General features: G+C 42.9%; 1 protein-coding gene across 4 annotated transcripts in view; it reads right to left on the reverse strand.

Annotated features, from left to right (window-relative positions):
• LOC122557351 (transforming growth factor beta activator LRRC32-like) overlaps positions 1-22,907 on the reverse strand; it is a 36,604-nt gene extending 13,697 nt beyond the window's left edge. The window contains exons 1-2 of one of the 4 annotated variants that reach the window (XM_087991923.1): positions 22,782-22,907; positions 19,609-19,709 (exon numbers count right to left, since the gene is read on the reverse strand). In XM_087991923.1, the coding sequence (XP_087848049.1) occupies positions 19,609-19,709; positions 22,782-22,877 (197 nt within the window). In that variant the 5' untranslated portion in view covers positions 22,878-22,907. Of the gene's footprint in view, positions 1-15,980; positions 20,283-22,781 lie in introns of those variants that run through there. The other 3 variants (XM_087991922.1, XM_043704981.2, XM_043704980.2) reach the window with 3 other exon arrangements.
• Between the last annotated feature and the right edge of the window lie 256 nt (positions 22,908-23,163).

Genomic DNA, 23,163 nt, shown 5'->3' on the forward strand with positions numbered 1-23,163 from the left:
CATTTTGTATTGCTCAGTCATGGGCATCCCTAATCCAGTGGTTAACACTGTTGCCTCATAGCACCTGGGACACAAGTTTGTTTCCAGCCTTAGGTGACAGTCTGTGTGGAATTTGCATATTTTCCTGTGTCTGTGTGGGTTTCTGCCAGATGCTCTGGTGTCCTCCCACAGTCCAAAGATGTGCAGGTTAAGTGATTGGCCATGCTAAATTGCTCTGTAGTGCCCAGGGATGTGTAGGTTAGGTGAATTAGTGACAGTTAATGTGGGGTTGGAGAGATAGGGTGTGCAAGTGGGTCTGGGTGGGATGCCCTTCAGAGCATCAGTGTAGACTCAATGGGCCAAAGGGTCACTATTTGCATTGTAAAAACTCTGTGATGTACATTTGGCATGAAATTAGTTTTGCATGTCACCCATCACATTAGAAACAAAGACTGATTTGAATTTGTGTCCGTGTGCAGGTGCACTTCAGAGTGCAAGCAGCCATTCTTTGAATCTGTTGAAAGAAATGTGATTTTCAACTGCTTTTCTGATTCCACACCATTTTCCTCTGGCATTTACTGAATGAGAAAGAAAGGCCCAGTGTGTTAAACATATCTGAGATCAGATTTTCCATTTTAAATGGAGAATGAAATTGAATTTTCTCCCACACACCAATCTCATCTCGTGGTGTGGGTTTTGGAAGCCCCAATAAACGCATAGAGAAGGTTTGTGGAAAAAAATAGAAAGCCTGCTGGAAACATTGAATAGATGCCACTTTTTCACACCTATAAATGTCACTGTTTGCTGCTGTATTGTAATACTGAATGTTTTTGTAATGCATCTTTCATCACAGTGATCTGTCCTGCAAAGATTTGGTCCCTTAAATAAAAGCAGGGTGTACTGGAGAAACTCAACAGGACTAGCAGCATCTGTGGAGAAAAAAAGAGTTATCATTTACAGCCTATATAACAATGGAAGGAACTGAATAATTATGCTAGTAACAGAAGGATAGAAGGAACAGGTGGAATATGTTGTGAACAAAGGCAAAGGCAGTGATAATGGTAACAAAGGAGTGATAGACATGTAAAATAGGTGTAAATGTTAGATGTGAAGATAAGGAAATGAGTTCACTCTGCTGAGAGCAAAAGTAACAAGACTCAGGGTTCTATCTTACACAGTACCTTGCTTTTAAATTGACCATGATATTGATTAGTATTACATAATTGAACACTTCCATTATAATATTTTTCCAATTGAGAAAGTGCCATACAACATATATAAAACAAACTTTCAAGTGTCCGGTGCAGTTGCATTTTTGTGCTCTGATTTAATTGGTCTCACAGATCTGAAAGTTCAAAAAACTGCCTCGAAAGATAAAGAAATGGTCTGCACTTCTTCTCGTTTCATTAAGTGACAGAAATTTTGTTTTGAAATGGCAACGGATATCTATTTCAGCAGGGAGCTTGAGGTTTCTGTTATGATAGCTCTTCCATTATGAATGCCTGGCTGGTTTCAAAAGCTTGGGCTCTTCATGTAGGGTTATTGAATGAAGAACTACTACTAAAATGTTTACAAGAACTTTCAAAAGCTGACTGGTGGCAGATGTTCGCAGGTAAAAGGACGGCTGGAAAATGGGAAGCCTTCAGAAATGAGATAACAAGAATCCAGAGAAAGTATATTCCTGTTAGGGTGAAAGGAAAAGCTGGTGGGTATAGGCAATGGTGGTTGACTGAAGAAATTGAGGGTTTGGTTAAGAAAAAGAAGGAAGCATATGTAAGGTATAGACAGGATAGATCGAGTGAATCCTTAGAAGAGTATAAAGAAAGTAGGAGTATACTTAAGAGGGAAAACAGGTGGGCAAAAAGGGGACATAGAACATAGAACATAGAAGAATACAGCGCAGTACAGGCCCTTTGGCCCTCGATGTTGCGCCGATCCAAGCACACCTAACCTACACTAACCCACTATCCTCCATATACCTATCCAATGCCCGCTTAAATGCCCATAAAGAGGGAGAGTCCACCACTGCTACTGGCAGGGCATTCCATGAACTTACGACTCGCTGAGTGAAGAACCTACCCCTAACTTCAGTCCTATATCTACCCCCCCTTAATTTAAAGCTATGCTCCCTTGTAATACCCGACTCCATACGCGGAAAAAGGTTCACACTGTCAACCCTATCTAACCCCCTAATCATCTTGTAGACCTCAATCAAGTCACCCCTAAACCTTCTTTTCTCTAATGAAAACAGCCCCAAGTGTCTCAGTCTTTCCTCATACGATCTTCCTTCCATACCAGGCAACATCCTGGTAAACCTCCTCTGCACCCATTCCAGTGCCTCCACATCCTTCCTATAGTATGGCGACCAAAACTGCACACAATATTCCAGATGCGGCCGCACCAGAGTCTTATACAACTGCATCATGACCTCAGGACTCCGGAACTCAATTCCTCTACCAATAAAAGCCAGTACGCCATATGCCTTCCTCACCGCACTATTTACCTGGGTGGCAACTTTCAGAGATCTGTGTACATGCACATGAGATAGCTTTGGCAAATAGATTTAAGGGGAATCCAAAGAGTTTTTGCAAATACGTTAAGGACAAAAGGCTAACTAGGGAGAGAATAGGGCCCCTCAAAATTCAGTAAGGCGGCCTTTGTGTGGAGCCGCAGAAAATGGGGGAGATAATAAATGGATATTTTGCATCAGTATTTACTGTGGAAAAGGATATGGAAGATATAGAAAGTAGCGAAATAGATGGTGACATCTAGCAAAATGTCCAGACTATAGAGGAGGAAGTGCTGGATGTCTTGAAACGGGTAAAGGTGAATAAATCCCCAGGACTTGATCAGGTGTACCCGAGAACTCTATGGGAAGCTAGAGAAGTGATTGCTAGGCCTCTTGCTGAGATATTTATATCATCGATAGTCACAGGTGAGGTGCCGGAAGACTGGAGGTTAGCTAACATGGTGCCACTGTTTAAGAAGGGTGGTAAGGACAAGCCAGGGAACTATAGACCAGTGAGCCTGACGTCGGTGGTGGGCAAGTTGTTGGAGGGAATCCTGAGGGACAGGATGTACTTGGAAGGGCAAGGACTGATTATGGATAGTCAACATGGCTTTGATTAGGGATAGTCAACATGGGAAATCAAGTCTCACAAACTTGATTGAGTTTTTTGAGGAAGTAACAAAGAGGATTGATGAGGGCAGAGCAGTAGATATGATCTGTATGGACTTCAGTAAGGTGTTCGACAAGGTTCCCTCTGGGAGACTGATTAGCAAGGTTAGATCTTACAGAATACAGAGAGAATTAGTCATTTGGATACAGAACTGGCTCAAAGGTAGAAGAGAGAGGGTGGTGATGGAGGGTTGTTTTTCAGACTGGAGGACTGTGACCAGTGGAGTACTACAAGGATCGGTGCTGGGTCCTCTACTTATTGCCGTTTACATAAATGATTTGGATGTGAGCATAAGAGGTACAGTTAGTAAGTTTACATATGACACCAAAATTGGTGGTGTAATGGACAGCGAAGAGAGTTACCTCAGATTACAACAGGATCTGGACCAGATGGGCTAATGGGCTGAGAAGTGGCAGATGGAGATTAGTTCAGATAAATGCGAGGTGCTGCATTTTGGGAAAGCAAATCTCAGCAGGACTTATACACTTAATGGTAATGCCGTAGGGAGTGTTGCTGAACAAAGAGACCTTGGAGTGCAGGTTCATAGCTCCTTGAAAGTGGAGTCACAGCTAGGTAGGATAGTGAAGAAGGTGTTTGGTATGCTTTCCTTTTTTGATCAGAGTATTGAGTACAGGAGTTGGGAGGTCATGTTGTGGCTGTACAGGACATTGGTTAGGCCACTGTTGGAATATTGCGTGCAATTCTGGTCTCCTTCCTATTGGAAAGATGTTGTGCAACTTGAAAGGGTTCAGAAAAGATTTACAAGGATGTTGCCAGGGTTGGAGGATTTGAGCTATAGGGAGAGGCTGAACAAGCTGGGGCTGTTTTTCTTGGAGCGTTGGAGGCTGAGGGGTGACCTTATAGAGGTTTGCAAAGTTATGAGGGGCATGGATAGGGTAAATAGGCAAAGTATTTTCTCTGGGGTCAGGGAATCCAGAACTAGAGGTCATAGGTTTAGGGTTAGAGGGAAAAGATATAAAAGAGACCTAAGGGGCAACGTTTTCTTGCAGAGGATGGTATGTGTATGGAATGAGCTGCCAGAGAAAGTGGTGGAGGCTGGTACAATTGCAACATTTAAGAGGCATTTGGATGGGTATATGAATAGGAAGGGTTTGGAGGGATATGGGCCGGGTGCTGGCAGGTGGGATATCTGGTCAGCATGGACGGGTTGGTCCAAAGGATCTGTTTCCATGCTGTACATCTCTATGACTCTATGATCTATAATAGACTGTGTCTTTGATAGAATTTTTAAAATTTCCTTAAAGATCTAATAGGCACTTAAAGGATTGCAATTTCCCTTGGGTTTTTGGGTCCAGTATCAATGTCAGTGAGTTCAATTTATTATTAGATGTTTAATGTTTTATTAATGATTGTAAAATAATTTCCACTGCAATTGCATGGCTTCTGAAACCTGTATAAAACAGATATTTGGTGAATGGGTAAGGTGGATACATGGGATTTTTGGGATGATAGTGAATGATTGTTAAGTGGCTTGGTGAGTGTGAGGAACCATGGATAAAAGTAAGGTCATCTGCAGAACATAAGGGGGATAGTTTGGCATCGGAGAATGTGAGGTGCATGGTGGGGTCAGATGACGAGTGGGGTTTTGGGTACTTATACTGTGTTGAGAGCTGTGGCACTGAGACAGAGAACTGAGGCGGGCCTTCTAACTGGCTCACTTCCATTTCCACATTCTTTGTGGACTGCACTGCAAACCTAACCCTTGTGTGAAAAGACAGAAATCCCTGTCAAAGTCTCACATGGCCCACATGTGTATTTTGTGAGCTTGCAATGTACTTTTCCAAGCTACCTGGATTACACTCCCACAGCTACCTGTATTACACCTCTTCCCACCCTATCTCTTGCAAAAATACCATCCCGTATTCCCAATTCCTCCACCTCCGACGTATCTGCTCCCAGGAGGAGCAATTCCACCACGGAACACACCAGATGGCCTCCTTCTTTAGAGACCGCAATTTCCCTTCCCACATGGTTAAAGATGCCCTCCAACGCATCTCGTCCACATCCCGCACCTCCGCCCTCAGACCCAACCCCTCCAACCGCAACAAGGACAGAACGCCCCTGGTGCTCACCTTCCACCCTACCAACCTTCGCATAAACCAAATCATCCGCCGACATTTCCGCCACCTCCAAACAGACCCCACCACCAGGGATATATTTTCCTCCCCACCTTCCGCAAAGACCGTTCTCTCCGTGACTACCTGGTCAGGTCCACGCCCCCCTACGATCCACCCTCCCATCCTGGCACTTTCCCCTGCCACCACAGGAACTGTAAAACCTGTGCCCACACCTCCTCCCTCATGTCCATCCATCAAAGTTTTACCTGCACATCCACTAATATCATTTATTGTATCCGTTGCTCCCGATGCGGTCTCCTCTACTTCGGGGAGACTGGGCGCCTCCTAGCAGAGCGCTTTAGGGAACATCTCCGAGACACCCGCACCAATCAACCAAACCGCCCCGTGGCCCAACATTTCAACTCCCCCTCCCACTCTGCTGAGGATATGGAGGTGCTGGGCCTCCTCCACCGCCGCTCCCTCACCACCAAATGCATGGAAGAAGAACGCCTCATCTTCCGCCTCGGAACACTTCAACCCCAGGGCTTCAATGTGGACTTCAACAGCTTCCTTATTTCCCCTTCCCCCACCTCATCCTAGTTTCTAACCTCCAGCTCAACACTGTCCCCTTGTCTTGTCCGGACTTGTCCGACCTGCCCAGCTCCTTTTCCACCTATCCACTCCACCCTCTCCTCCCTGACCTATCACCTTCATCTCCTCCCCCACTGACCTATTGTAGTCTATGCCACTCTCTCCCCACCCCCACCCTCCTCTAGCTTATCTCTCCACCCTTCAGGCTCTCTGCCTTTATTCCTGATGAAGGGCTTTTGCCCGATACGTCGATTTTGCCTGTCCTCGGATTTTGCCTGTCCTCGGATGCTGCCTGAATTGCTATGCTCTTCCAGCACCACTAATCCAGAAGCAAATACGCAGAGATGAGTTGGAAGGGGGATCTCCTAACTGCCGACCTTTGTAAACCATATTTAGAAGTTATGTAATGTTGAAGTGTCATGGGGATTGACTTCTTACTTTCTAGAATTGGACCATTGTCATCTCTTCAAGATAATGAATTTGATACATCACCATGTATAACTTATGGTCATATAATCACACGCTATGCACAGACTCAAGGAAACAAATAACCACAATTTCTTCATGTTGTTGCTTAAAATTACCAAAAGGAATTTTTTTTTTGACTCATTGCAATATGTCGGCGAGTGATAATGAGCTGTAAAGAAATGACCCCACCAACGCACACCCAGAGCCAGTTCCAAACAAGAGGAAATCCTAAATGCTTTGTTGGTTCCCTTTTTTTAAAGCTTTTGCTGTTGAATTGTTCTGTAAAAAAAAATGTTTTGGTAGGACAACCTTGAGCAAAAGCTGGACTGGCTCAAGGACTGTGTTGCTAGAAAGATAGGCTCCTGAAATGAAAGTACTAGAGGTGCAGAAAATCTGACAGAAGGAATCAGTCGATCTTTAAGCCATTTTCCCCAAATAAATTATATAACATATGAATTTTAATTATGTATTTAATCTGCAAAAGAAAAATAGAATGAGGAACACACAAATTTTCATTTATATAGGCTGTTTCATGACACCTCAAAGCGTCAATTGAAGCGCAGTCATTAGTGTTCTAAAAGTAGGTAGGATGTATGGGGATAGGTGTCCACACCAGAATTAGAAACCGACTCACCTGCCCCATTCCCAAGAATCATCCAATGGATTTGTGTGATGGAATTCTGGGTTCAAATACCAGCCATTCTATCAAACTCTAATTCCCTGAATTCTGAGTTTTGAGAAGATGTATAGCTCAGGTTGAGGTTCTGGATGTAGATTTGCTCGCTAAGCTGGAAGGTTCATTTACATCGTTTTGTCACCATACTGAATTCCTTCTGATGAGAGTTAAGCCTCTTGCCATTGGCAGCATGGTGGCTCAGTGGTTAGCACTGCTGCCTCACAGCACCAGGCTCCCAGGTTCAATTCCAGCCTCAGGCAGACTATCTGTGTGGAGTTTACACATTCTCCCTGTGTGTGTGTGAGTTTCCTCCCACAGTCCAAAGATGTGCAAGTTAGGTGAATTGGCCATGCTAAATTACCCATGGTGCTAGATGCATTAGTCAGAGGGAAATGGGTCTAGGTGGGTTACTGTTTGGAGGGTTGGTGTGGACTTGTTGGGCTGAAGGGCCTGTCCACACTGTAGGGAATCTAATCTAAACTTAACTCTTACAAAAGGTCAAAAATTCAAGAGTGGAATCTCCCCCAGAATTAGGACAGTGAAGGGCGTGGGTTGGAAGTGCCGTGATATGATTACGGCTACTTTACAGAGACTGCCACACGCCTCTGTTTCCAGTGAAAGTTTATATATGGTAATACACCAGGTGTGGTAATAGCACAGGACAGATTGGATGTTTACCTGTCCTTGTAACTTCATAAATTGATTTTTTGGTAGTTTCAGTGAACTAGTTTGATCTAGCAAGAGGAGTAGTTCCCGATAGATGATTTTACCCTATTATGAAAGAGGAAATCAGATATCAGTAATTAAGAGGGTTGGGGGGGGGGGTATCCTAAATTAGCTCTTTAGGTGAAACAATCAATTACAAGAGGAAAGCAATATAGTGAGCAAATAAAAAGGCAAGGATGATAAAATTAGTTAATAAATTTGACATGAAGAACACTACATAATATTAGATTTGTTTTGTTCATATTGACATTTAAAAGCTATTAAGAATTTTTAACTTTGTACACCCCAGTCCAACACTGGCATCTCCAAATCATCTTAAGAATTCCAACTGTTATAGTTTCTTGATGCTCTAGGGAGTACAGAAGCCATCAATGTAACCTAAGCCATTCAGGCTGGAGGTGTGATTCTCAGCCTGTAAATGAGGCTTGACATTTTCCCTCAGTGCCTTTTGTAAAAATTATTCCAAAGACCAGCTTCCTAGACTGAGATCCATTTCCACCATTCTTCAGGGAAAACAAAGTTGGGCTCAGATTTGATTTTGATTGGTCTGTTCAGACTAATTATCTTGAGCTCATATATGGAGGAACTTCACTGGAGTACAGAAAGTACAAATTTGGCTCCCATGTGTTATATCAATTTGTAGTTTATACTGTACCCAAATGGTCATTCTTCACCTGTAGACAGACTATTTGACCATGTTACCTGTACAAATGTTGGCTAACTCAGTATAGATTAGTTGATAAGCCTGGACAGTAGGACTCATTGCTACATTCCATTTGAATACCAGTCTCTGAAGGTCACATCACCATAAGAAATGCTCAACTTTTTCAGTGGCCAAAAATGATGTTCAATTTGGATGAACAAGACACATAACATCATGGAAAAGTTGTGAAATGAAAAATGCTGTTCATGTAATCAAATTTAACCCTTCGTTAATTTCTTATTACAATTGCATCCGATTGTCTTTTTAACGCCTATTTTGTCAACATTGCTTGTTAGAATAATGACTAAAGTAGGGACATTTTTCTTGATATTTACTACGTAGACAGGGTGGTTAAAAAGGCCTTTGGCATGCTTACCTTCATTGCTCAGTCCTTTGAATATAGGTGTTGGGAAGTCATGTTGAGGTTGTACAGGACATTGATGAGGCCTGTTCTGGAATACTGTCCGGTTCTGGTCACCCAATTATAAGAAGGATATTATTAAGCTAGAGAGGGTTCAGAAGAGATTTACCAGGATGTTGCTGGGTATGGAAGGTTTGAGTTATAAAGAAAAGTTGGACAGGCTGGGACTTTTTTCACTTGAGGCACTGCAGGTTGAGAGGCAACCTTATAGAAGTTATTAAAGTAATGAGGAGTATCAATAGAGTTAACGGCAGCTGTCTCTTTCCTAGGATGGGGGTGATTTTAAGACCGGGGGCACATTTTTAAGATGAGAGGAGAGAGATTTAAAAAAGACATGAGGAGCATTTTTTTTTTACACAGAGGGTAGTTTGTGTGTGGAATGAACTTCCTGCGGAAGTGGTGGATGTGGGTACAATTGCAATGTTTAAAAGACTTTTGAATAAGTACATTAATAGGAAAGGAGGGATATGGGCCAGGAGCAGGCAGGTGGAACTAGTTTAGTTTGGAATATTGTTGGCATGGACTGTTTCCATGCTGCATGACTCTATTCTTTCCTCCAATCTCTAATCCAAAAGCTTCCAAATGCTATTTAACATCATTAATGAGTAGCCAACTGGTTCACAGTTAAGTTTGGTTTGTTTTTAATAAATGATCTCTTAAACAAATACAAATCACGTGTCACAAAACTCCTGTTTGACACAACAGTTCCATTTTTGTCTTTATAAATATTAAATATACAACACACACAGATAAAAACAAATACAAACATTTATATACTTACATTTATATGCATCTATTTATATCATGTAGCATTTTCAAAGCTCTTTTTAAAAATTTGTTTCAAGTCATATAACGAATGTAATAATAAACCAAAGTATAGCTAAAAACATCAACAGTCAAATGTTTTATTTGGCTTGGCATTGTAGTACCAAACCTTTCCATTAAACAAGTGGACAAGCAATTAAAAGACAATACTCAAAATGTTCAACAAAAATAATAGATGGCCCTCTAATACAATTTCAGAGAGCAACAAGGTGTGTAGTTTTCCAATAGGTTTTGAACATAATCTGCAAGTCAGATTCTTCCTTACAATGTTATTTGACACTTATCAGACTGAACCTGGATGTTACCCAGAACTTGCTGCATGGGAACACAGACTACTTCAGTATCTGTCGAGTTCCCAATGATTAGGAAGACTATGAAACCATTGGCAAACATTCTCACTTCTGACCTTATGATGGAAGATTAGGCTGATGACACTGCCCTGAGGAACTCCTGGATCTTAGTCTCTAACAACCACAATCATCTTCCTTTATGGCTCCAATCAGCAGAGAGTTTTCCCTCTGATTGCTACTGACTCTAGTTTCGCTGAGACTCTTTAATGCTACACTTGGTTGTATGCTGCCTTGATGTCAAAGACAATCATCTTCACTTCTCCTTCAGATCAGCTTTTTTGTCCATGTTTGGGCCAAGGCTGTATTTAAGTCAGGAGCTGAGTGGGCCTGGTGGCTCATGCATTCAGCATTTCTGACTGAAGGCGGTTGCAGATGTGTCAGCCTTAACTTTGCATTGACATGCTGGCCTTCCACTTCATCGAGGATGAAGATGCCTGTGGAAACTCCCCCTGTGGTTAGTCTTTAAGTGTTCAACAACCGTCATGGCTAAATGAGGTAGGGTGGCCGAGTTTTGTTCTGGTTCATTACTTCAGGGATTGGTTAGCTCCACCTAAAACATACTGCTTCTGCTGTTTAACGTGGATGTAATCCTGTATTGTAGCTTCTCCAGGTTGTAACTTCATTTTTAGGTATTCCTGTTGCTACTCCTGGTTTCTGTTCTCCAGCCTTCATGAAATTGCTACCCTGGATTGATGGTAATGATGGAGTGAGGCATATTCTAGGCCGAGCTGAAAATGTGTTGCTGGAAAAGCGCAGCAGGTCAGGCAGCATCCAAGGAACAGGAAAATCGATGTTTCGGGCATAAGCCCTTCTTCAGCCCTTCTTCGGGCTTATGCCCGAAACGTCGATTCTCCTGTTCCTTGGATGCTGCCTGACCTGCTGCGCTTTTCCAGCAACATATTTTCAGCTCTGATCTCCAGCATCTGCAGTCCTCACTTTCTCCTCATATTCTAGGCTGAGGCTACTTATGGTGCTTGATTACAATTCTGTGGCTGCTGATTATCCACATTCACCTATTGTAACCCAATTTGGAGTCGGTGGATCTGTTCTGAATCTATACCAGTCAGCACATAGTTAATGTCACATAGCACTTTGGAGCACATCCTTATCGTGAATTACATAAGGACTATGCAGTGATCATTCATACTAAAGTTGACAGATATCACTGACAGATCCATCTCAAACTATTAGATTGGTGAGGGCAAGTTCAGCAGGTTTTTCCTCTCTTGCTGGTTCCCTTATCACCTGCCATGGGCCTAGCCTGGCAAATATGTCCTTCAGGACTCAGCCAGCTCAATCAGTGAAGCACTGTCCAAGTCACTCTTGGTAATGTAAGTTTAAGTCCTCCCTCAGAATACATGCTGTACCCTTCTTCCAAATAATTAGATTAGATTACTTACAGTGTGGAAACAGGCCCTTCAGCCTAAGTCCACACCGACCCGCAACCCACCTAGACCCATTCCCCTACACTTACCCCTTCACCTAACACTATGGGCAATTTAGCATGGGCAATTCACCTAACCTGCACATTTTTGGATTGTGGGAGGAAACCGGAGCACCCGGAGGAAACCCACGCAGATACGGGGAGAATGTGCAAACTCCACACAGTCAGTCGCCTGAGGCAGGAATTGAACCCGGGTCTCTGGCACTGTGAGGCAGCAGTGCTAACCACTGTGCCACCGTGCTCGACATAGAGAAGTATTGATTTGTCAGCTGAGGGAGAGTGATAGGTAACAATTGACAGGTTTGTCCATATTTGACCTGATGTCATGGGATTGCATGGGATTGCATGGGATCTAGCATCAATATTAGCGACCCTTATGGCCATACCCTTCTGCTGTATGTCAGTGTGCATCCAACTGATGGTTGTGGGACAGAACATACAGAGGAATGGATTGCAGATGTTTGGGACATTGGCTGTAATGAATTATTTGGCGAGTATAACCATATCCTGCTGTTACTTTTCCTGTCTGTGAGACAGCTTTCCAAAGTTTGACATATGGCCCCAGCTCAGTATTTGCAGCATGCCACGGGCAGGTTGTACTTTTGTATGGTCCTGTGCTAAGACGAGACACAATGATTTTCATAGTTTTATTCATATTTAAACTTTCTGAAAGCATTTGTGGTAGTGAGCTTTCCAGGTCATTTCACTGGGCAATTAAGTGTCAACCCCATCCTGTAGTTGGTGAACCATGTATGTATATTTATATAAATGATTTGAATGTGAATATAGGATGTATGGTTAGTAGGTTTGCAGCTGACATCAAAATTGGATGTGTCATGGACAGCGAAGAAGGTTACCTCAGAGTGCAACGGGATCTTGATCAGATGGGCCAATGGGCTGAGGAGTGGCAGATAGCGTTTAGTTTAGATAAATATGGGATGCTGCATTTTGGAATGGAAAATCAGGGCAGAATTTAATACACCTAATGGTAAGGCTCTGAGGAGTGTTGCTGAATGAAGAGACCTTGGAGTGCAGGTTCATAGTTCCTTGAAAGTGGAGATGGGTAGACAGGATAGTGAAGAAGGCGTTTGGTACACTTGTCTTTATTGGTCAGTGCATTGAGTGTAGCAGTTGAGTGATCATGTTGCGACCCAAACAGGACACTGATTAGGCCACTTTTGGAATACTGCATGCAATTCTGGTCTCCTTGCTATAGGAAGGATGTTGTGAAACTTGAAAGGGTTCAGAAATGATTTACCGGGATGTTGGTAAGACTGGAAGGTTTGAGCTAGAGGGAATGCTGGGGCTATTTTCCTATGAACGTTGGAGGCTGAAGGATGATCTTATGGAGGTCTATAAAATCACGAGGGGCATGGATAGGGTGAATAGCCAAGGTCTTTTCTCCAGGGTGGGGAGTCAAAAACTAGAGAGCATAGGTTTAAGGTGAGAGAGGGAAGATTTAAAAGGGGCCTAAGAGGCAACGTTTTCATGCAGAGGGTGGTGCATGGATGAAATGAGTTGTCAGAGGAAGTGGTGGAGGCTGTTACAATTACAATTTTTAAAAGGGATCTGTATGGGTTAATGAATAGAAAGGTTTACAGTGATATGGGCCAAATGCTAGCAAATGGGACTAGATTAATTTAGGATATCTGGTCAACATGGACGAGTTGGACCAAAGGGTCTGTTTCCGTGCTGTACATTTCTATGACTCGATGACTCTGTGCAGCCCAGGCAGGGTGAAGCTGAAAGGTTTCCTGTTTCAAAAAATATTAGTGAACTAGATACTTTTTCAAGTCAATCTGATAACATAGCTTTTTATTTATTAATTAATTACATTTACATTTCCTGTCATGGTGTGACTTGCACTCATAATATTAGGAGCAAGTGAGGACTGCAGATGCTGGAGACCAGAGTTGAAAAATTTGGTGCTAGAAAAACACAGCAGGCCTGGCAGCATCTGAGGAGCAGGAGAATCGACATTTCGGGCATAAGCCCTTCTTCAGGAATGAGGCTGGTGTGCTAAGCCAGCCGAGATAAAAGGTAGGGGAGAGGGGATTTGTGGGAGGGGTGCTGGGAATACGATAGGTGGAAGGAGATGAGGGTGAGGGTGATAGGCTGGAGAGGGGGTGGGGTTGTAGAGGTCGGGAAGAAGATCGCAGGTCAAGAAGGCAGTGCTGAATCCGGGGTTTGGGACTGAGATAAGGTGGGGGGAGGGGAAATGAGGAAGTTGGAGAAATCTACATTCATCCCGGTGGTTGGAGGGTTCCTAGGTGGAAGATGAGGCGCTCTTCCTCCAGGCGTTGTGTGGTCAGGGTCTGGCATGTCCTTGGCGGAGTTGGAGGGGGAGTTAAAGTGTTCAGCCATGGGGCGGTTGGGTTGGTTGGTGAGGGTGTCCCAGAGATGTTCTCTGAAACGTTCCGCAAGTAGGCGGCCTGTCTCCCCAGTGTAGAGGAGACCACATCAGGTGCAGCGGATACAGTAAATGATGTGTGTGGAAGTGCAGGTGAATTTGTGACGGATATGGAAGGACCCATTTGGGCCGTGGAGGGAGGTGAGGGGGGAGGTGTGGGTGCAGGTTTTGCACTTCTTGCGGTTGCAGGGGAAGGTGCCGGGAGTGGAGGTTGGGTTGGTGGGGGGGTGTGGACCTGACGAGGGAGTCGCGGAGGGAGTGGTCTCTCCGGAACGCTGATAGGAGTGGGGAGGGAAATATATCCCTGGTGGTAGAGTCTGTTTAGAGGTGGCAGAAATGACGGAGGATAATACGATGTATCCGGAGGTTGGTGGGGTGGAAGGTGAAGGACCAGTGGGGTTCTGTCCTGGTGGCGATTGGAGGGGTGGGGTTCAGGGGCGAAGGTGCGGTAAGTGGAGGAGATGCGGTGGAGAGCATCGTCGACCACATCTGGGGAGAAATTGCGGTCTTTGAAGAAGGAGGCTATTTGGGTTGTTCGGTATTGGAATTGGTCCTCCTGGGAGCAGATGCGGAGGAGGCAAAGGTATTGGGAATATGGGATGGCGTTTTTACAGGGGGCAGGGTGGGAGGAGGTGTAATCTAGGTAGCTGTGGGAATCGGTCGACTGATTGAACTGGTCCTCACTCTTAACAACTTCTCCTTCCAATCTTCCCACTTCCTCCAAACCAAAGGAGTAGCCATGGGCACCCGTATGGGCCCCAGCTATGCCTGCCTCTTCGTCGGATATGTGGAACAGTCCATCTTCCGCACCTACATGGCACAACCCCCCACCTTTTCCTCAGCTACATCGATAATTGTATCGGCGCTACCTCATGCTCCCACGAGGAGGTTGAACAGTTCATCCACTTTACTAACACCTTCTACCCCGACCTCAAATTTACCTGGACCATCTCAGACTTCTCCCTCCCCTTCCTAGACCTCTCCATTTCTATCTCGGGCGACCGACTCAACACAGACACTTACTACAAACCAACTGACTCCCACAGCTACCTAGATTACACGTCATCCCACCCTGCCCCCTGTAAAAACGCTATCCCATATTCCCAATTCCTTCGCCTCCGCTGCATCTGCTCCCAGGAGGACCAATTCCATTACCGAACAGCCCAAATGGCCTCCATCTTCGAAGACCGCAATTTCCCCTCCGACGTAGTCGACGATGCTCTCCACCGCATCGCCTCCACTTACCGCACCTCTGCCCCTGAACCCCGCCCCTCCAATCGCCATCAGGACAGAACCCCACTGGTCCTCACCTACCACCCCACCAACCTCCGGATACATTGTATTATCCTCCGTCATTTCCGCCACCTCTAAACAGACCCCACCACCAGGGATATATTTCCCTCCCCACCCCTATCAGCGTTCCAGAAAGACCACTCCCTCTGCGACTCCCTCGTCAGGTCCACACCCCCCCACCAACCCAACCTCCACTCCCGGCACCTTCCCCTACAACTGCAAGAAATGCAAAACTTGCGCCCACACCTCCCCCCTCACTTCCCTCCATGGCCCAAATGGATCCTTCCATATCCGTCGCAAATTCACCTGCACTTCCACACACATCATTTACTGTATCCGCTGCACCCGATGTGGTCTCCTCTACATTGGGGAGACAGGCCGCCTACTTGCAGAACGTTTCAGGGAACACCTCTGGGATACCCGCACCAACCAACCCAACCGCCCCATGGCTGAACACCTTAACCCCCCCCTCCCACTCCGCCAAGGACATGCAGGTCCTTGGCCTCCTCCATTGCCAGACCCTGGCCACACAACGCCTGGAGGAAGAGTGCCTCATCTTCCGCCTAGGAACCCTCCAACCACAAGGGATGAATGTAGATTTCTCCAGCTTCCTCATTTCCCCTCCCTCCACCTTATCTCAGTACCAACCCCCGGATTCAGCACCTCCCTTTTGACCTGCGATCTTCTTCCCGACCTCTCCACCCCCACTCCCTCTCCGGCCTATCACCCTCACTCTCACCTCCTTCCACCTATCTTATTCCCAGCACCCATCCCCCAAATCCCCTCCCCTCTACCTTTTATCTCAGCCCACTTGGCACACCAGCCTCATTCCTGAAGAAGGGCTTATGCCCGAAACGTCGATTCTCCTGCTCCTGGCCTGCTGTGGTTTTCCAGCACCAAATTTTTCAACTCATAATATTTGACCGGGTCAGTGGACCAGTCATTTAGTAAAATTACCACTATGCTATTACAGGGAATAAACTCAGAAATTGCTGGAAAAAAACTCAGCTTGCCTGGCAGCATGTGAGGAGAGAAAGCAGAGTTAATGTTTCGGGTTCAGTTGCCTGAAAGACCCTTCTCAAGGAGGCTCTTTGAACCCAAAATGTTATCCTGCTTTCTCTCCACAGCTGCTGCCAGACCTGCTAGATTTTTCCAGCAATTTCTGATTTTGTTTCTGATTATTAGCACCTCAGTACTTTGTTAATTTTTTAAAAATTAAAGTAAATAACTGATTTTAGCAAGCATACATAATATGGAAACTTAAGCAAATGATAAGGCAAAAGATAAAACATCCGTATCTGTAACCATTTTTATGCCATTTATGAAAACATTTAAACATGAAACATTGCTTATTATTTCAATGGATGTAACAAAGTTGTATAAATATGAACAAAAATTTGCAAATTCTGAAAGTCTGAAATAAAAATAGAATTTCCATTGACTGATATAAGTTAAATTCTAAATTATACCTTTAAAGAAAGGTATAATTGTTTGGAACACTTCTGAGAATTCGTGTATATCTTCCCAGAACACAAGAAATGTTTGCACCCACCTCTCACTTAAAACAATTTATTTATGTATACTACACCAGAATGTGTCATTTCTTATTAGAAAATAATTGTCATAATCTATATGATTTATTTAGATCAATGAAAAATAGCTGCATTTAAATAATATGGCATTTATTTTACATTTATTTATATGCATGATATAAAATGCACAGTATTAATTCATTAGTGTTGTGAATAGTGTTTTGCTTTCATAGACAATATATACAAAATGTCTTTGCCTGAGGTGTGGTGACCCTCAGGTTAAACCACGGCCAATTGTATCTCTCTAATGACAGAGCTGCCCTACAGTTCTCTAGAACTATAGAAACCTTACATTTGACTAATATACAGTTGAAATGTTCTGGCATTTCCACTGTGGCAAAGGAATTCAAATGGTAAATCCTAAGAAATCATTTGTATGAGAGTATATCAATGAATCACATGAATCAAAATTAACAGTTCAAATAATAACAAAAGACATTGAAATATTGTACCATCGATGATTATAATCCCCCCCACCTCAACAAATGTTTCCTTTGCCTCCTCACCAGCAAACAGAATTGCATTTTTGAACATGACTGTTCTCCAGTACCTTTCTCAATCTGCCATTTATCTCTCTTAATATTAGACCCAGAACAATCATGAGTGAAATTAGGAAGTGCTTTCTTATTCAATAGATAATGGAAATCTGGCAAGACTATGAATCTTGTGTGAACTCAGATTTATGATTTTTTTTAAATTTAAGGACACTGTGAGATATTAAGTAAAGTTGAGTTAATGGTATATCAGCTTTGATATAACTGAGGGGTGGAGTAGACTCAGGAGCTGCTCCTATATTCCTTTGTTCCATTGTGACACTAGACTGACCACTGGAAGGCAATTTGATTGCAGGAATAGTAGACAGTGGCACAGCAGGAGCAAACACAGAGATTGCTGGAGAAACTCAGGAGTTCTGAAGACCAGACTCAAAGCGTTAAGTCTGTTTCTCTCTTCACAGATAATGCCAGACTTGCTGAGTTGCTGCACCATTCTCTGACTTTGCTTCAGATTTCAAGAACCCACAATATTTTTCCTTTATTTGAGTGGCACAGCAGGACCAGCAATTGAAAAGAGAGAATCCCTGCTGCTTTATTTCCTCATCTTAAGTTCTTGGAAGCTGGAACTGATCTAAGCGTCCCACCACTACCCGAGCTGGGATAAGTTAACTCAGCATTGACAATGCATCAAACTCAGCTATATTCCTGGAATATATGATTCAGAACTGCATCACAGATACATTTAGTCACTGAGCCACTGGTGGGCTTGCACTACCACAAATTGTAAATATCTCCAAACAAAAAGTCAGAAAACCTTTATCAGACTTGAGACTGAACAAAGGTTGGTTGCATGGCCTAAAACTAAAGTCTTTCTGCTTTCAATAGCTCGGCTTCACTTGGTGTTGTACCTGACAGTTAATTGATCCAACAGGAGTCCAAATCTGTGTCTGGTCTGAAGTTGTGTTTGAAGCTTTGGTCTTTCTATTCAATGGTGCAGTTCAGCAATGCTTTCTCCTGTTTCATATTTCTATGTTAATGACACTTAGAGACAGCCCTTCCAGCTGGTGTTCACTGTTTGTTTTCACTGGAGCAGTGTCTGCCTCAAAAACATCATCCCCAGGATTCAGGCACAACCTACAGCACTCTCCAGCAATTAATGTTATCACAGATCCAATAACTATTAGAAAGGCAAGTGCAAATATTAGAAGTAGAAGGGGGCTGACGTTTGTGACACTTTCAGTATAACATTCTCCTTTGTGATCACTTAATAATTGGACTGTTGAAGAGTCATTATGGTTTGGGTAAGAACATTGGGTGTCATCCATATCTGGGATTTCAACCATGGCACCATTCAGTGCATCCAGCCAAGTCAATGCACAACAATTAAAGTAATTTCCACTCAAATACAGTGTTTTAAGAGTTTGGGACATGTTTCTTGTTACTAAATCTTGAAGAGCATACAAATTGTTGCCCCGAATATCAAGGTATTGCAATGGAGAACATCCAACACCATAAGGTAGACATTCAAACTGATTATGTGACAAATCCAAACTTCTGAGGTGACTCAAACAAGGCAGAGTCACTTTGGTGCATTGCATCAAATTCCAACTTAAAGAGAGATATTCTAAAGATTGTTCCAAGCCTGTCAGAGCCTGATCTGGCACTTCCAGATATTTGTTTCTTGAAACCTCCAAGTACACCAGGGGAGTTTGATAGAATGTGTAAGGTGCAAGCAGTGTAATGTTATTTCCATCGAGGTTGAGGTATTTAAGAGTAGGTATTCCAGAAAAAGACACACAGTCATTGTGGCTGCCGTGGATTTGGTCACCATATCCTATGCTTTTATTTGCCACATTACAAATCTTTACATTATTGTTAGCAAGATTGACTTTTTCAATTTTAGGCAGAGCTTTGAAAAACTGAGAGGGCAGTAACTGAATGGAATTATTTTGAAGGAACAAGTACCTTAAGGAAAGGAATTTTTGATTATCTCCCAGCACAGATATATTGTCCAGTTTATTGCCACTTAAATCTAGAGAAGACATGGAATTCAGTTCATCATTATCTTCTACACTAAAATTCTGAAAACAGTTTCTACTGAGGTTCAAGTGTTGGAGAGAATTAAATTTACTCAGAAAGCCATGTGATATATCCGGCAGTACATTGTTGCTTAAATCCAAAGATATTACTTCTGATAAATTTGCGTAGGCACTATGTTTGATTGTCTTATTTAACACTTTAAATTCTTTATATCGGTTTCTTGCATCCCACTCAGCTGAGTTGCTCAGTAGATCAGGTGTTACACTGATCATTAAATTATTTGACAAATTCAAATGTTTCAGCTGATGTAATTTTAGAAGAAATGGGAAATGTAACAACCTGTTGTGACTCAGATCAAGTACTTGAAGGTGATGTTCTTCCTTGTTCTCATCTGCCATGAAGAACTCAATGCCATTTCTGCTGAGGTTCAAAACTTGGAGCTTAGGAAGATGAAAATTGGAAATACAAGAAAGTGAATTCATGGCCAAGTTCAACTCAAGCAAGTTTGTCAAACATTCAAAGGATCCTGCTGTTATTTCCGTAATATAATTTTTTTCAAGGAAAATGTATTTCAAAAACTGCATCTCACAGAACATATCAGGGGTCAACTTCATCAGTAGGTTCCCTGACAGATGTATTTTTTCCAGTGAAGACAGATTCTTCAGGTGTTGAGACACTGTGTCACTGTCCCAAAAATTCTCTGACAGATCTAGCACTTTGAGTTTCTTTAATTGGCTGAAGGTTTCGTGACTGGATGAGAAGTTCCTGCCTAGCCGATTATTTGCCAAAATGAGCACTGTCAGGGTAGTCAAATGCGCCAGAGCTCCTGATGTTATAGTCTTCAATTGGTTGTAAGAGACATCCAGGTGTTGCAGTGAACTGAAATTTAGCAGCGATTCTTCTGTCAATGCTTTGATTGAATTATGGGATAAATCTATTGTTTCAGTCTCCACCATTGGAAGATCAGGCACTTTGGAAAGATTTTGATATTGACAGGACACAACATGGCCTTTCTGCCAAATAAGATTAAAAACAATAAATATTCCTCTTCTCTCACAAGCAGTTTAAATAGTTTAATACTAGTTTAAGATCACTGTTTTATTTGTACAACAATAAAAAAGTCAGCAAATATTTTTCAGCATATTCATTAATTGCCAGCAGTGAAGAAATGTCCAATGTTTCTATACATTTTAACATAGAACATAGAACATAGAAGAATACAGCGCAGTACAGGCACTTCGGCCCTCGATGTTGCGCCGATCCAAGCCCACCTAACCTACACTAGCCCACTATCCTCCATATGCCTATCCAATGCCCGCTCAAATGCCCATAATGAGGGAGAGTCCACCACTGCTACTGGCAGGGCATTCCATGAACTCACGACTCGCTGAGTAAAGAACCTACCCCTAACATCTGTCCTATACCTACCCCCCCTTAATTTGAAGCTATGCCTCCTTGTAATAGCTGACTCCATACGTGGAAAAAGATTCTCACTGTCGACCCTATCTAAACCCCTAATCATCTTATACACCTCTATCAAGTCACCCCTAAACCTTCTTTTCTCCAATGAAAACAACCCCAAGTGCCTCAGCCTTTTAAAGGGGAAGAATTGATATATTTTGAGTTGGGACCATTTGGGCCCTCACAACTTAAGTTTTAGAACACTGCAAATTGATGATTTCTGTAACAAGAGTCATAATCATTGGGCTGTACAGTACGGAAGCAGACTTTTCGGTCCAACTCAGTCCCATTTACCAGCACCTGGCCCATATCCCTTTAACCTTTCCTATTCGTATACCCATCCTTATGCTTTTTAAATGTTGTAATTGTATCAGTCTCCACCATTTCCTCTGGCAGCTCATTCTATACACACACCACACTCTGCGTGAAAAAACTTGCCCCTCAGGTCCCTTTTAAATCTTTCTTCTCTCACTCTAAACCTATGCCCTCTACCTCTGGATTTCCCCACCCCAGAGGCAAGGTCTTTGCTATTCACCTATCCATGCTCCTCATTAATTTATAAATGTCAGCCTCCGATGCTCCAGGGAAAATAGCCCCAGCCTATTCAGCCTTTCCCTATAGCTCAACCCTGGCAACATCCTGGTACATTTTTTCTGAACCCTTTCAAGTTTCACACCATCCTTCCGATAGGAAGGAGACCAGAATTGTAGCAATATTCCAACAGTGGCCTAACCAATGTCCTGTACAGCTGCAACATGCCTCCCAACTCTGACACTCAATGCACTTACCAATAAAGGAAAGCATACCAAATACCTTCTTCACTATCCTATCTACCTGTGACTCCACTTTCAAGGAACTATGAACCTGCATTCCAAGGTCTCTTTTATAAAACTATACATACATTATCATTTTGCAAAAAATAATTACATTTTAACGATAGGGACAATTATATTTTGTAGTCTATTATGACATAACTGAAATAAATAAGGTAAATGAGATTAAAAAATAATTGTTAGAATAATTAAATGTCTTTTTTCATGATTTGAACAATGTTGTGAATCAATTTATTTGCAATGAGCCTTTGGTTTAGTGACAGCATTCCCACCTTTGAGTTACAGGATGTAATGCTCAAATTCCCTGACAATTCGAGTGAGTTGAACCCAGAGCTCAGTATCTTAAACCTGAGATCCAGCAGTGTACTCAGGACTGGTGTATTTTATTGCCTCAGCTCACTTTACGGGGTGTGAGAGATCATCAAGTCCCTTCGCTATACCTGTGTATGATTAGCTGCTGTGTTGGTATCAGGATGCTCATGGTTGTGGAACGAGTTGTAGCCTATTTAGACTATAAGTCCTTTCATTATTTTAATGGGAGACTGTCCAGATGTGACAAAAAACACATCAAATGTTAAATTGTTCACTGTAAAATAGCGGGTATGATTCAAATCTGAGAGAATTTCCACTTTTAATTTGAAGCTGCATCACAAGTTTTCACACGAAGAACACGATAACTAAACGTATAAAATCATAGTGAGTAAAATCTGTGTAATAAGAGATGGGCCATCAAGTTCACGCTCTAACTGACCTTATGTAACTGTTAGTAATTCTGCCGCTTGCATAGACTGACTCTTGCTTACGGAGGCGACTAACCGCAGATCAAACCTCTGAACTGAAAATTCTGAAATTTCTACCTGACCCAGGAAACCAAAATAAGCAAAAAGAAAGTCCAAACCATCGGTCAAATGTATTAATCTTTTTTGTTCAATAGTGACTGTATCACATCCCGCACTCTCAACGTGAGACATGAATTAAAATATTCTGATTTTCTAACAATTTCTTTAAATCCGTCCGTACACCTTTACACCCCCTTCATAAAGGCTACAGCGAATAATCTCCAACAATAAAACGCAAACTGTACTCTTCACAGCTGTGTATAAAACATGACATGAAGAAAAATGTAAGCTGCCTTAATTGTGTCCTTCCATTGTAAAATTACATTTTTTTTAACATCATGCATTTAATTCAAACAGAGTGCTGGGGTATAATTCCTACCTGCTGACAGGCAGTGGATACTGTGCTGTTATCATCACTGCTGCTTTTCCGAAGGCAGGACAATGCCGTAAACCACAGGAGCAGCCGAAGATTCATCTCTCCGCCCCAGGCAACAATAGAGTGACACGACTGTACAGCGTGTAATACATATTCCCAGATCCTGATCTATCGTAATCGGGGAAAATTGCAAGAATTTGGAAGTTATTTGCGCACAACGTGACTTCTGACCCACTACTTTTTGTGTGGGTGAGTGGTCTGGAATAGAGTTAACCCCCTATACACACACACACATCACGAGATTGGTGTTCAACGATCAGCTTTTCCTTCTTACCGTGGTTATGTTTTGGCGGCATGTCTGAAACGCTCATAAAATGTAGAACGG

The sequence above is a fragment of the Chiloscyllium plagiosum genome, unplaced genomic scaffold (assembly GCF_037043375.1).
Source record: "Chiloscyllium plagiosum isolate Xiang-an unplaced genomic scaffold, Cpla_swu_hap1 HiC_scaffold_11, whole genome shotgun sequence".
In the NCBI taxonomy this organism is placed as follows: domain Eukaryota; kingdom Metazoa; phylum Chordata; class Chondrichthyes; order Orectolobiformes; family Hemiscylliidae; genus Chiloscyllium; species Chiloscyllium plagiosum.